The sequence below is a fragment of the Cupressus sempervirens genome, chromosome 10 (genome assembly GCF_028749045.1).
Source record: "Cupressus sempervirens isolate cs-2001-9-10 chromosome 10, ASM2874904v1, whole genome shotgun sequence".
NCBI lineage: Eukaryota > Viridiplantae > Streptophyta > Pinopsida > Cupressales > Cupressaceae > Cupressus > Cupressus sempervirens.
The window spans coordinates 343,813,858-343,830,025 of record NC_143127.1 but is presented as its reverse complement, the minus strand read 5'-3'; the positions used below and the strand labels follow the sequence as shown (position 1 = coordinate 343,830,025).

Here is a 16,168-nt window from a genome sequence, read left to right as displayed (position 1 = left end):
GAAAGAAAACAAAATCAATCATGTACAATTATCGCAAATGAAATGAAATGGACAGGAAAGTTATTTAACGACGTACGCTGTCTATCAACCAGAAAAAGGAAATACGATAATTGTAAAACAATCCACCTTCTGGCATGTAACAGATAAAACCTCCCCAGCATATTGTCTGCTTATCGGCCTTTAATGGAATTTCATTGTAGTTTACGGCACGCTGCCTGCGAGATTAACAGATAAAGCCTTCCTAGCATACTACTTATTCTCGGCCATTAATGGAACGTGTACGTTACCAAACGTGGATGGTGTAGATTCAATCCCAAGAGCTTGGAATGCTTTCCGCGGCTATCAATCCGTTTAGCATCTCCGGAAAGAAATTGGGGCAAGTTTTATACGTATTAGGAATTACTCCTTGCGAAAAAAGATAAAACTTATCTATATTATCATCTGATTCGTGTATCTTTTCATTGATTGAAGAGTTTGAGATCATCTCCAGAACACGGGCCAGTCGCCGGTAAAAATGTTTTTTTGTGTGTTTTGATTAGGGTTTAGTTAAGCTCTGCGTGTTCTGTAAATCTCTGTATAAATTTCGAAGGTTCTTTGCAGGTTTCAGTTTAATGGGGAGAGAAAGAAGAGAGCTCAAGAAAATAGAGAGAGTGGCGGCCAGGCGTGTGACTTTCGCCAAACGGAGAAAGGGTTTGCTTAAAAAGGCCAAGGAGCTTTCCGTTCTGTGCGAGGCAGATGTCGGACTTGTCATTTTTTCTGCAACGGGGAAGCTCTTCGAGTACTCCAATACCGGGTATTCCTCTTTCCTCGCCTCTGAGTTCATTTAATTAGAGAAACACAAGGAAAGGAGTTTTTAGAGAAAGTTCATATGTACTTTATAACACATGCTGTACAACACAGAATAGTTCTTTTCACATCAATAGTTTTTATAACATTTGTAGTTGGTATATTTTTATTATAATTTATGTCAATAGTTGGGATTTTAAAGTTGAAAGCATTTATAATGTATCTATTTATAATTAATTGAAATGCGTTTCTTATAGGTACTAAATTATGTAGATGATAGTCTTTTTTAAAAGTGCAAAGTATGAATACTCAGCTACTTGTATCTTCTGTCCTAATTACTTTTAAATACTAAAACTACTTGTTAGATATTTTTTTTTAAATTTTTTTTTATTAGCTCCTTGTTTTATTTAAATTATTTATTGACAAAAATGATTTAATATTAGTTTATATGTATGTTTAGATTGTTTAATTTTTTTTATAGTATCCATTTCATTAATTCAAATTAACAATCCTTGAAAATGATAATTTTGACCTTATACTATTCCACATTTATTAGAATGATATGTCCTTTTGAAACCAACTTGTAAGATTGCTTATTACTTTAACCACTTCATTTTAAAATCATATTCATCCTGTGATAATATGCTAGCTTTCTTTAGATTATTTTGAAGAGAAAATGTGAGTGAAGAGTCTCATTACTTTTTTGTTTAAACCTTTGCTAGAAATATCTATTGTACAAATTAAGGTAATTGAAATCTTTAATATTATATGAAAAATTAAAGATAAAACAAGTGTTGGCGACTACATGCCATTGTAGTATTGTGATAATAGTATTTCACATACAATATGAAATGAGAAGCAATGTGATATATCGATGAGTAATTTATTTTCCATATCTTAAAGTGCACATTAGGAAGGAAGAATGCCTCCAATTGGCTCAAGAGATGATACAAGCCCTAAATGGGGATAGGGATTTTCTTTCATTAAATGTGAAATGTATTCAAAATAAGAAAAATGGAAATAAAATATAAATGATTAACTAGGAAAGCCACTAAAAATATAATAACATACTAATACAAATTGATATCAAGTAAACCATTATAGAAATAAAAACTAGAAGTCAAATTTGACATGTGATAGAAACCTGAGCTCAAAATGGATGGGACATGTTGATAATTGTGATGAGTCCTTAGGACATGATGACAATGGAAATGTGTTCCCAATATTTTTGTCGAAAGTTTTCACAGATCATTCAATTGAATTTTTTCTACCTTGATCTAATTCAACAACTATGTGACTTTTTTCTACTTATAGCTAATCAGGATCAACCTTGAAATTAAATGAACTAGTTTTGTTATGCAATATAGGCTAGATCTAGAAAATAAATCATATCATACCTTGTAGATACAAATACTTCTTTAAATCCTATCAAATATGTTGATGGAATAGCTTTGACAAAACAAAACAAAAACTAGAAAAGGAACTCATGAATGAAAAAATCTCATAGAATTGATGTTGAAATTTTGCATAATGCTTCATTGAGTAGAAGAAAGAGAATACTTGAATTAAGATAGATAGATAGATATGGGTCTCATTCCTTAATAGAAAGATCTTTTTTTGGGCCTTTAATGACATAAATAAGCTAAATTTCTATTAATTTGTTTCTTGACACTTGATATCTTGGTCATGATAATGACATTAATATAATGGATTATAGATACTAACAATAGATAATAAATATCAAATTGAGGAGATATAATCTATTTATACACATCTCATATCATTTTAGGGGGACCATGAATGGTCAAGAATTAAGTATATTGACCATGACACTATATCCCCCTCCTAAATCTTGGCATGGGCCTCTAGGCCAAATTTGGGTCTCATTCTCTTAGGACATGTTGCTAATGTTGAAATGGCCAAATCTAGGTACCAGGGGTGTAAGCTGAGTGTAGGATTTCTAATTTAATCTCATAATAAGGTTGGGTGGGATTAAAAAGGCAAAAAATAACTATGTGTGGCCTTAGTGAGTGGATGAATTTTGGGATTATAGAAAAAAGAGAAGAGTACATCTATAAATAAAGGCAAGTTGCGAGTTAAACAATATTGGAAGGAATGGAGAATTCATATTTGAATTTAGTTATCCTTTAAGTGTCATACAAGGTCCTATCATAGAAAATACACTAAACAAGGCATAGAATGGTTCTCAAATTGAATATATATAATTAATATAAATGAGCACTATAATTTACATCTTGCTATGGAAAATCAATTAGACATGCATTTACATAATCATGAAATAAACTGCTAAAAAATCTATCAAATGGTGATGTCTGTGAAATTAAAGGTCTCAATGAAGTAGTAAATTACATCAAATCAACTATGGATCAAATTACATGGATCCAAATATGATATAAACAAAAAATTTAAATTAGAAGGAAAATTAAGCTCAATTGTTAAACAAGTGTAAGAGGGGAGGGAGGAGATAGAGATGGTAGAGATAAACATATAGAGAGAGGAAGATTTATGGAGAAAATAAGAGTGCTAGAGATAGGAAGAAAAAAGATAAAGATGTGAAGTGATATATAGAAAAATAGGGGAAAATAGATATAGGGGTAGAGAGAGATGGAGATTTAAGGAGATTAAGATAAAGGTAAAGAGAATACAAGAAATAGTAAGAGAGAAAGGGATACATGTGTTGATATAGAGAGAGCAGAATAAAAATAAAGTAAGAAACAAAAATAAAAAGGAGCTTGGGGATACACACACACACATAGAGGCGAGAGAAAAGAAGAGGGGGGAGGAGGAGAAGGGAAGAAAGATAGATCAATATATAGAGATGGAGATGGAGAGACATAGAGGTATAAAGAGGGATATAGAAATAGATATCGAGATAAGGAGAGATATGAAATATGGAGAAGAGTGAGATAAAAATGGCGATGGATATAAGTGATAAATATAGATGTATATAGAAGCATGAGATAGATGGAGAATGGGAAAAATAGAGAGGTAACATAAGGAAATGAGAAATAAGGAGTTTTTATTTATTTATTTATTGTGTGTGTGTGTGTGTGTGTGTGTGTGTGTGTGTGTGAGAGAGTGAGAGAGAGAGAGAGAGAGAGAGAGAGAGAGAGAGAGAGAGAGAGAGATTAGTTTACTCTATTAGATTTTTTAATATAAATAGCATATTATATATTATATTAACCTCTATATTTTATTAATATATTAAAATAGAATCTAATATACAAATTAATGTGTGACACTTCAAATTAAATGTTAAAAAAATAAAAAAATATTATTTGAATTTGTTCAAGGAAACAATTTGAGATCTAAATCCTAATATATAAAGAAAATAAAAATGAGAAGATGGACCTAAATAAATCGTATTCTACTCAACATGATTCAGCCATAAGATAAATATAATATTATCAACTGGATCAAATATAAAAATAATTGATTACATCATATCAACGTACCTTCTTATATAGATAATTCAATAAAACACAATGCTAACTTAGTCTAGATAAGTTATCACCCATACAAGGTGAAATCTCATGTCCACTAGGTGGATCTCCCTAAATTATGAAATGAAGTATGTGCAACATGTAGAGGATGATAATGTGATAATTATAGTAAAGGTGGAGACAACACATCAAGTGGAATGTGATAAAACCTATTACCACCTAAAGTAAAATTTCTTCTAGACCATGTGCAAATAAAGGTGTAAACTACTAAGTGTTTGAAATGCAAACTATCAAATTTGCATTATCTTAAGTAAGCTCAACTAGAGTGTAATTAATAATATTTAATGACACCAACAAATATTAATATAACTATTTAGTTTCCAAATAATTTAAATGAAATATAATAATTTATATATTTTTTTCAAATAATTGGATACACAACAAGTTATGCTTAAACATAACCAATTATAATAAAGAATTAATGACAATTAAGGAATTTACAACCAAAAAAACTTCTACATCATTATATTTTCAAACCTATGCTTCATGAAGTTTCCGAGATGGGGACGTTTTAGGGGACGAGGACATGTTTTCGGTATGGGTACTGGTTGAAGCCAAAATTAGGGTACAAGATCTCAAGGGACGATGATTAAAAACATCGAGGATTTTTTTATATAGAGAGACATAATTTAAATATGAATATCATAACATTGATAAACCATTCACCATAGACATTTTAGAAGATCAATACATTGAATATTATCAAACGGAAAATACTAAGTACTTTCATTATCACAATATCACATACATGTATAGCAAAAATCAATGCCTAAAGGGTCCAAGTATCATGCATGTAATCAGAATGAAATAAAGAGAAGTTAAACTAAAATAGTTAGTTACAAATATTAATGCAATCTTTTGTCACTATTTTTGCTTCTCTATGTTTATTTTCTTCCTCTTAGCAAGTATGTCAAGTTTTAAAATGAGTAAGAGAGTTAGTGTTTTAGAATTTTAATGGACCAAATATGATTTACATATTTTTATTATGTCTTTAAGATGAGTACGGGCTTACATGGACAACAATTTTTTTTATAAAAATGATTTTTTTGGGGTGTTTTGTCTTTACGAAATTGGCTGGAAAAAAGGGGATGACCAATAGTTTCGGGGATGATAAAATCGTGCTCGATACTGTTGGTCATCACCAAGTTTCCTGCCCAAAAAAATTGGTCATTTCAGGGACATTTCCAAATTTGCCAAAAATGGGACGACTCAGGGGAGGACAAAAATTCATCCCTACATCTATGTTTCATCCCTGGGATAGGCACAACCCCAAAACCATACCAGATGCGTCCTTGTGGAAGACTGTTTCAAACTATATGCATGTACCAACTCATCTATGAACTCCAACACTTATTACATAATTCTCTTTATACATCATATCAAAAACATATAGATAACACTATATTTGTTCAAACTAACAAACAAGATACATTATTGTCATACAAAAATGGTGATCAAATCCATGTTCATGCCCTAGGACCATTTGACCATTTCAGTGTTCTTAGATTTCAAATAATAACGATGTATGGGTGTTCCATCTTAGATGTCCTGGACAATGGAGGTGTGATGAGAGGAGAAGCTTCTATAGGCACTTGACTCTTAGGGACGCCATTTCTCTTCCTTTCCTCATCTTTATATTGTTTTAGTTGTTTTGATAAAATGATTGGTGGTATTATCAAAATCATCCTAACCACATTTGGTAGTTGTATATCCACAAGCCATCTCATTTTCGCTTTACATTGCAAATCTTTTATATGTGATTTTCAAGAACTCATGCTTCTCCACTTTCAAGATTAGTGTAACCTACATCGAAATGTTACAGAAAGAGACTCAATATGGAGTCTAATCCTAGCATTGAATTCTTTTTCATTCCTAAACTTACATAGGCGACAAAGCATGTGGAGAGAATAAAACATAAATAATTACTTCTTTATCAAGTCTCGGGCATTTTCCAAGCACAACTCATTATAGATTAAAAATATAATTCAAGGATGGCCTAAATGGACCCCATACATTCCTAGGAAAGATATTGTCAAATAAGATATGTTGGATAGTTTCACAACTCCTACAAAATAAATAAATGTTTTGCTCTCCTTTTGATTTATTAATTAGCAACCTATGAAAAAGGAGATGCTGGATGAAGCATGCTTGTTTAGGCTCAATAGGTAAATGTCACATGTTTATTAAGTGTTTGTTCAAGCTTGGATGGTCAGGGTTAAGGCTTCATTTTTAGTTAAGGTGCACAATTGTATCATTAGAATTAGTGAGAAATTTATATAGAACTTTAGCTAAATAGTAGAGTGCAACTAGTTACAATTTGACCACTTGAGTAGGGATAACCTATCATATGCCTCACTATAGTATTTTAAAAAAGGCTAAGAATCAAACATGCTTCTCTCAAGGTGGTGTAGGTTCTCTAATGTGATTAGGGAGTACCGAATTTGTAATGTTCTTAATAAAAATAATCCAATTATCTATTTTAGTTTTGCATATTATATATATATATATATATATGTACATATACATATATATCTATATGTACATATAGATATATATCTATATGTACATATAGATATATATGTATATGTACATATATATCTATATGTATATGTACATATATATCTATATGTACATATAATTATATGTATATATATACATATCTACATATACACACACACACACTTTAAAATTAAAATCTTTAAAAAAATTAATATATCTATTATTCTTAGAAAATTTCTCTTGTAACACTCACATTATTTTAGAAGTTCCTTTATCATAAATTATAAGACTAAAAATATTGTTATTTAACCTTATGAAATGAAATTCTTTTTTGAAAGATTAATAAATGAAGTCTCACGAATCGATCAAAAGCCTAATAATTAATGAGGGAAATAAATTTGAATCTTATACTATTGCAAATATTGTATCAAAATTATTTATAAACTAAGAGATTATGTTATAATATTAATTTAAATGTAAACTTAATTTTTTATTATCATTTTGAGATTATATTATGTATTATGGGATAATATAAATATTATACTTTGACAAATTTAATTGAAATAAATGAATAAAAGTTAATTATGCACTTAATTCATAATTTAGCTTTACTATTTAAAATAAATATATAATTTTTTTACTATTAACTAATTTAATATAATTTATTACATTATACATTTCTAATAGTTATATATATAATATTTTTATTGTCCTAGATATTCTATTGAAACATTGAGGTTCAATTACAAGAAAAAATAAATAATTTACTAAAACTTGAAATGATAGGACAAAAAAGAGGAAGTCAATTCTAGTTATGAAGATAACGTTGAGAAATAAAGCTTCATAGTGAATTGAAGCCTATTCCATATGTAATATATATGTTGATATATATATGTGTGTGTGTGTGGATTTATGTTGATATCCTTAAATATGTCATTCCAAGAATATCACATTGAGCTGATATATCTCCATATGCATGAGAGCATAATGTGTTTCATAACAAATACTTACTAGCTAAGAGGGAGTGTTAAGATTATAGCTACAGTCGGATTGATGTAATTGTAAGTTACAATGTTGATATAATATATCATATATATATATATATATATATATATATATATATATATATATATATATATATATATATATAAAATAACATTATATATTATATTTTATATATATTATATTATATATAATACATATGTTATATTGTGATTTATATTGTTAATATATATTAACTAATAATGATTAATCATAGAGATATGTCTACTACTCTTATAAGGGATTGGGATTTGCATTTGGAAAATACCTATAACAATGGTGTTGATATGGTGAAGGCCAACAGTCATATTTTCTTTCCCTCCAGTAAGTGTGTCTCTTGGTTTCATGAGACCTTTCATATGTAATATCATTGGAGCCTATTTATTTGCTGCTCCTATTCATTTGTAATTATCTTATATACATTAATCTAGTCTGGATGAAGCCACTATTGTGGTGAACTAGGATAAATCTGGTGTTGTGTATTCATCTTGCATCTACTATTTTTTCTTCCGCATTTAAATCCTTTCAAATGGAAGTATAATTACATTTGTAGAAACCGATCCATGTTACTCAACATGGTATCAGAGCTAGTGTGCAAATATATCTTTTCAAATGGAAGTATAATTACATTTGCAAAAACCGATCCATGTTACTCAACATGATATTAGAGCTAGTGTGCAAATATATCTTATTATTTTCTTGGTTGGGATGGAAGTTAAAATTATTGACATGCAGGAGGTTGGAAGAATGAATCAATAGCAATCATTATCAGAGGGCATAGGATGTCACGTATAAACCTTGAGTTATAAAGCAACCTTACTAGTAACAATACTTTCCAATATGGATTGAACAAATAATAAAATAGGGAAGAGACAATTATGATTAGGTGTGTCAAACCAAAATTAATTTCTCAGTTACTACACTACCTCTACAAGGCTCGATTCATGTTCATCCAAATGGAAGCTGCTCAAATTATAGAAGGAAATTCACACCGCTAATATTTAGATAGGCCAAAAAATAAAATCCAAACATTCATGTCAAAGTCTTGCCTTAAATAAGGCTATTGACTCAATAAGAAAATTATCAATACCATTCCTTACAATTAGAGGTGAGAACTTGAAGGCTATTTACAGTCTTTAACTAAGAAAGAATATTACTTGAGGTTGTGGATATCAAAGGCAAGGTGAAGCTAGTTAATATGTTGCACAGACTCATCAAACTATTTCCATACATTGTACATCACTAATCCACCCTTTCCACGTGAATATCATGAGTCTAAGTTCTATTTTGCTAAGAATTCATGCCCACACACAATTGGATTGGAATAGTCTAATATCATTGCCATCACTTCATCTGTATATTTGATCAAGGAAGGAACTCAATTATTATTGACAAATAATATATATTTAATACACTATACAAAGGTTGTGGACATAAAATTCATAAGATTTTATGAATGAAATGAAAGAACATCACAATATTAGACATATTCCCATAATCATTCATACACAGGATCGCACAATGGAACTGTAATCTAGATTCTAGAAGTAGCAATAGCGATAATCTTGCTTGGGGTTATTGAGGATAAATATTATTCTTGAAAAATGCCAATGTTTTGTGAGTTTCAAGTATAAATGTGATTGTGTTGGTGACAATGATCTCCATACAATTTCGGTAACTATTGAAGAGCTTTGACAAATAGAGACTAATAATTGATGAAAATATTTCGATAATATTTGGAAATGACTATTTACCAATAGAGGTGCATAAAATTAACATTCAATATCATAATTGCCAATTATATTCCCCAAAGATTATTGATTGGGAGCTCCAGCATGTGCTAGGAATGCAGAATTGCCATTAGAGACAAAATTTTGTATATGTAAATTGTGTGAGATTCCAATAAGTCCAGGTTATTGAAGACAATATATTGGATAATAATTTTAGATTGTGGGGCACCAATGATGATACATTTCTCACATGCATTCAATGAAAATTTAATGATTGATGAGAAAAGACCAAAAAATGATATCCTAACAAAATAGGAAATGTCATGGAAATATCTCAAGTAACGAAGGATTTGCCAAGTTACATACTGGGATCATTAAACTATAAGTATTGTAGAGAGACCTTCCACAAGTATGGAGTAGAAATAAAGGTAAATAAAAGGTATATATATATATATATATATATATATATATATATATATATATATATATATATATATATATATATATATATATATATATATATATATATATATATATATATATATAGGATTATATAAAATTATTACTCATAATTTATTACTTTCTTTCTTATTTTTATTATTAATATGTTCTAGAGCTATTTTCCATGATCTTTTCCTTCGAGAATGTTCTTGTAGGAAAAGGGAGATTGATATCAGAGGGAGTTTGACACAAGTACAATGGTATTGTTATTTTGAAGGATACATGTTGGTCTCCAATATTCAACATAAATATAAGGAATGGAATTACATTTTAAAGCCTTATGTATTTGATCGAGAGATCATGAGTGATCTTTAGAAGTTCACATACACTATAGACGAAGGAATTGAATAACACCTTGAATGTACAATGAGAGGAGATGAAATCGCATATTACAAAATCAGGCAGACATATTGTGTTCCCCATACATCATCAAACGCGAGATAAGACAAAGGACTTGGAAATTATATGTAAAAGCACAAATCTGTGTCACCTTTTAGGATACCAAAACCTATTTTGATCAAATCTCATTTCTCTATCAAAACTCAATTTTTTTCAGATACTAAATATACCCTTTTATAGATCTTAGATTCAATATCATCATTATACAAATTTCAGAGTGTTTTGATTAGTTATAATATGTTATAATTTGAAAATATTATAACTTGTAGATATTTTAACACTTCAGAAGATGCTCTCTCAAAAAACAAAAAACATAGTAAATTATATCAAAAAAAAAAAAAAATTATATTTATCTCTAGTGGAGAGAGTCCTCTTTAGGAATGTGTAATTTTTTTTTCAAAAATGTGTAGATTTGATAGAGAAGTTTTAACGGGAGGAATAAACTTTTGGATTCTGATAAGGTCAACCTTGAGTACTTATAACAAATAAAATATACATAAAAAATAATTATTTCTTTTTTTGTTCCCTCGCTATACATGTCATCTATAAGATATTTTCAAATCAAAACAAAAAAAGATGATTTGCATATACTTATTTGACGGGAACTACACCCTATATTATTTATATTTAAAAAAGGGACTTAATTTTTTTTTTAAATGAATTAATTCTTACTCAAAAAAATATAAAAATTATAGAGATAAAATTCATCCAATTCTACACATTTCACTAGTTTACATCATCTTCAATTTCTAAACACAAATACCATTTTTTATGTCATTAAAGTTGAACAATTGCATTGCGATATCTTTTTTCTTTATAAAAGGTGGCGCAAGTTTGTGCTTTTTCTTTATAAAGGTGATACAATCTTATAAATGGTAGACCTATTATAATGATAGACTTCATTGAGTTGTCCCAAAGTGCTGAAAGTCATGATAATGAATGTATCATAATAGTCTCCATTAAGTTGTTGTCACAAAAAGATTAAATTTTTACAATTGTGTGTTATGAAAGGTGACGATCTTTCATATGTGCGAGGTCACTATTGTAAGCTAACAACTTTATCAATAGTTGATCTATCTCCTAACACCAAAGTGTGTTTGAGCAAGTTTTATCATTGTTCTTCAGGCTAGATTTTTCTAGACACCTTGATAACCAACTTATCATGGTTCTTTAGGCCAAATTTTACCGGATACCATGAAAATCAATTGTTATGGTTATTTGGGTCAAATCTTTCCAGACACCATAACTTAAATCTGTCATAGGCCACACTTAAAGTGGTGTTCAAATCTTATATTATAATTGCTTCAGTTCTCTTTGCTAAAGATAGAGTGTTGAGAAATTTAGCCTCATAGTGAATTGAAGCCAATTCCATATGCAATATATGTTAATATATATGTGTGTGTTGATGGATTTATGTTTATATCCTTAAATATGCCATTCTAGGAATATCACATTGAGATGATATATCTCCATATTCTTGAGAGCATAATGTGCTCCATAGCAAATCCTCCCTAGCTAAGAGGCAGTGTTAAGATTATAACTATAGTCGGATTGATTTAATCATAAGTTATATTGTTGATATAATATATCATATATATAATATTATAATTATACTATATATATATATATATATATATATATATATGTTATATTGTGATTTATATTGTTAATATATATTAACTAATAATGATTAATCATAGAGACATCTCTTCATGCGACATGTCTCCTACTCTTATATTTATAAGAGATTGAGATCTACATTTGGAAAATACCTATAACAATGGTAGTATAATTACATTGGCAGAAACTGATCCATGTTACTCTGCAGATGATATTTTCCATAGATGACACCCATGAAAATAGTTATTTAATAATGAATATATTTATTAATAAATTAATATAACTTATTAAATAATATACTTTTAATAACTATTAATATAATACTATTTAATAAATATAATATAATATATTTTTATTATTTTATTCTCTTTAAATATATAAGATTGAGTGTCTAAATTTGTAGAGAAAATAAATAAAAATAGAAAAAATAAGATTAAAAGAAAGGAAAAAAAAATTTATGAAGATAAAAAATTCCATAGAATCACACCTAATAAAATAATAAATTTTATTATGAAAATAGAAAAAAAAAAAAAGAGTTTCTAAGTTAACAAATTTATCTTCATAAAAAATAATTTTAACTAATAATATTGTAGAAACCTAATTTTATAATTTATAAAAAACTTAAAAAGTTACCTTCAACTTTTGAGATTTTATAAAATGAAATAAATAAAATCTTATGATTGATGGGAATGAAGTGATTAATGACCAAGTAAAAAAAACCAAACATATGCTAATAAACACAATATAGAGAAAGATTTTATGAAATGAAATAAATAAAATCGTAATGAAGACAATATAGAGAAAGATTTTATGAAATGAAATAAATAAAATCTTATGATTGATGGGAAACAAGTGATTAATGACCAAGTAAAAAAATTGAACATATACTAATAAAAACAATATAGAAAGTTAGAAGATATTATGCTTATTCTTTTTAATAGAAAAACAAAAAACAAAAAACCCCAGAATATATTTAGAAATTAGAATAAATTATGCTTATAATTTTTAATAGGAAAAAGGAAAAACTAAAAAATAGATAGAATATTTAGAAAAGTAGAATAACAATGTTCATTTTTTAATAATTATATTAAAAAAAATTGTAAGAAAAATTAGAAGTCGGTACATTGTGTTATATTCTTTTTGTTAATTTTATATTGTACAAGAAATTATAGTTATCTTGCCAAATCTATAATACTAAAAAATTGTAATCAAATATGATAAATTGTTTGATTTTAGCTAAATCAAATTAAAACAGAAGAAAAAATAAGTGTTCTATACTTTGACTTGGTTTGTAGGTGTGCTCTTCATCCAGAGTTGGCTTACATCTTTGATAAGAAAAATGGAGAACACATTTAGTTAAGATATTAAAAAGATTTATAGAATAAAAGTAATCGTTAATTTTTTTAAATATTAGAGTTAACATTTCAAATATTTAAATATAGAATATATATGCTATTTTATATATTAAAGTGAGAGTATGTGCAAGATCATGGTCAACCAAATTATGCCCTTAAGTGGCAATAAAAAATAAAAAAATCAGGGTTATGTCAACTTGACGGGCAATTTTCTACTTGTTATTAACTTTATATCAAAAATTTGAGAGAAAAGAATATCTAGCAAATTGAATCTAGTTTCTAAACTACTAGGACTTATCTCAAAAAAAAAAATTGATTGGTCAAAATTTTGAATTTTAATGCAATATTACAAAAATTTCAGAACAAAAAAAAGAAGTAGACGTATGTCTGACCACCTTAATCAAAATCAAATGATAATATTTTTTAATAATATTATAGATATAAGTAGTAGACTCATGCCTATATGTGACACATATTTTTGCGTATTTTTATTCTAAATAAATAATAATTAATTAATTTTTGACTTTAGTATTTTTGGAATAAAATAACTCTCATGTTTGACCACCTTAACTAATTCAAAACTATATAAAATTTAGTTTTTCATTTTTTCTCCTTATAGTAGAAGAAACATAGAATGTGATGCATCTTTTAGATTTATAAAATGTTGTACCATTTGAAAGTTATAGTTATTTTTCAAGTAGTGTGTCAGTCAACACTTTATTCATAACTCCATTAGAAAATAAGTAATAATTACTTACCAAACTCATAAATTGACAAACCTTACATTTATGGAAAGATAAGAACATTATTAAGAAACCTTTTTAATTTCATCAAATTTTGGTGAAAAAAAAGTCGTCAGCTACATGTTTGAAGTAAAAATCACATAAAAATAGGCCAAAAGCACATTTTTAGGATGTTTTTAAAGTTGACCATATAGGTTTGGTATCAAAAAATATAGTAGACCTTATAAAGATATTAATTATTTTCATTTAGTATTAGGGTGGGTGGGAAAAAAGTTGGAATAGATTTTGAAATGGTTTGAGATATTTCTAAACTACAGATTTTTTAGATCGCCACTTTTTGGCACACCATGATCTTACACATACCTGTGAATAGAATAACTCATATAAGTCACCATACATTGTAGTTTATAATAATTACCATAAATGTTATGATAGAGAAGAAGATTCATTATTCTTGAGATCAATGAAATTCTAATCTGAGACAAATGTCATAGTGCTACCTCACTTTTAGTAGCACCCTAGTGAGCTAGGGAGATTAATTAAATTCAGTAAAATTAACTAACACAATTTAGAAACAAAAACTAAGATACTTTAGTGATACAAAATGATGAAAATATGTATATTATAAAGGATAAACGAGTAGGTCATTGGGATTGAATGATAGGCTCTGTGAGATCTCCGTTTAGGACACTTCTCTAACTCAAGGACTCTAATATAGATTTAGAATGTTAATGTAGGTTGTGTGCATACTATAGAAATAAGATACATTATCCATATTAGAAAGGTACAAGATGACATAATAAGCTAAACAAAATGCTAAATAAGTTAAGAATGGTAGTAGGAAATGCAAAATAATAAGAATATAATGCTTTAATGACAAGAAAATAGTAAAAAAATCTTACAACTCTCCAATAATGAAGACTCCTAATGTAATGCTCTATTAGCCTTTGGTAACATGCATGAAGGTGTTAAAAAATTTTAGCACTATTATTTCTCAAACTTGCCAAAGTCAAACCTTCATTTTGGTGTTTCCTCCTCCAAAGAAAGCCATGATAGATATTATAGTAATAGTGGATACAAGATAAATAATAAAGAGATGCTATTGGTATGATAATTCAAAATACATCAATGCAACTGTATATGAGATTGAAATATGATACCTCTTAGAAGCCAAGAAGTTGGAGCACACTAGAATGAAGGCAACAAAAATTTGATGGATGATGTTTAATGGAGATGGGAAAACCAAAAAAACATGTAGTTTCAATGAGCAATAAGATTCTAAGAACTATCAAGAAGACTATGAAAAACCACTAAGAGATCATGAAGGTGGCCTATACGAAACAAATAGAGTTAGTATCATGGTAAGAACCAACTCAAAGTATACCCAATGTATGTTGACTATAAAGAAGGCATTATATTCTTAGTGGAAACAAGTGTAATGCCTAAATAACCTAGTTCAATTTTTAGATATACTAGATGAGTTGTGTGTCCCTAAAAGGTATCCACAATATGTATGCATCTTGTGTTAGAAAGTAAAGTCCACCAAGATAACTGAGAGTGTGTTGGGGGGGGGTGGGGGGGGGGGGGGGGGGGGAAGTGGGAGGTGAATCAATCATGCAATCAAAATAACTCTCAATATCCTTATTAATTTTGAAACCTATAAATAATAGATGCAACAACCATAGAATGATAACTATACACAATAACACTTGATCTGTTAACTAGGGAAACCCTTGATCAAAGGGAAAACTGTCTCAAGGCAACCCGATAAGTGACATCCACTTAGGATTTTATAATCAATGTAACTATTACCATTTGAAGACCTTTTGCACTATATTGATTTTAACTCTTTTGTAACTTATAATGCTTCAAAACTTACAAAGTCTAATGGAACAAATGTTAGATAGGTAATCTACTCGATATTGATGACATACATTTCCAATAATCTATAGAGCTTGGATCAGAGCCAA

At 28.4% G+C, this 16,168-nt stretch overlaps 1 protein-coding gene across 1 annotated transcript in view; it reads left to right on the top strand.

The window, feature by feature from the left end:
• Positions 1-306: 306 nt before the first annotated feature.
• LOC149533992 (MADS-box transcription factor 23-like) overlaps positions 307-16,168 on the top strand; it is a 227,032-nt gene continuing 211,170 nt past the window's right edge. The window contains exons 1-2 of the mRNA XM_089804891.1: positions 307-508; positions 601-793. Coding sequence (XP_089661017.1) covers positions 612-793 — 182 coding nt within the window. The 5' untranslated portion in view covers positions 307-508; positions 601-611. The remainder of the gene's footprint in view (positions 509-600; positions 794-16,168) is intronic.